At 42.7% G+C, this 316-nt stretch overlaps 1 protein-coding gene across 1 annotated transcript in view; it reads left to right on the top strand.

Moving 5' to 3' along the window:
* The window catches only part of PHALS_06537 (conserved hypothetical protein), a gene marked incomplete at both ends in the record, with an annotated part of 278 nt that extends 180 nt beyond the window's left edge, over positions 1–98 (top strand). Inside the window, one exon of the mRNA XM_024719839.1 lies at positions 24–98. Within this exon, the coding sequence (XP_024585098.1) occupies positions 24–98 (75 nt within the window). The remainder of the gene's footprint in view (positions 1–23) is intronic.
* Positions 99–316: the final 218 nt, after the last annotated feature.

Genomic DNA, 316 nt, shown 5'->3' with positions numbered 1-316 from the left:
AACGTCTGCTTCCACGAACTCAGCTTCACCAGTCAAACCTCGGCCGAAAAGACGGCTTGAAACATCCAAGAATGCTGTATATCCAAAAGAGATTCTAGAGGAATTTGAAGATAAAACACATGAAATTGTGACAAGGCTGAAAAGTAAAAGTATTGAAGGAGCGAAAGGAGTCGGGGCTTTGCAGCGACAGGATATTGCAATGCCTTTATCATTGGAAGATCTAGACAAAATTATGGGCCACACAAGTCACCGCGATAGTCAATTGATGAAAGTCTACTATGCCATGCTTTCTCAGACTGGATTGCAGCACTTACTC

This window comes from Plasmopara halstedii, assembly GCF_900000015.1.
Source record: "Plasmopara halstedii genome assembly, contig: Scaffold_3060, whole genome shotgun sequence".
NCBI classification, from domain to species: domain Eukaryota; phylum Oomycota; class Peronosporomycetes; order Peronosporales; family Peronosporaceae; genus Plasmopara; species Plasmopara halstedii.
The sequence above is the reverse complement of the archived record's forward strand: the minus strand, read 5'-3'. Positions and strand labels throughout refer to the sequence as shown.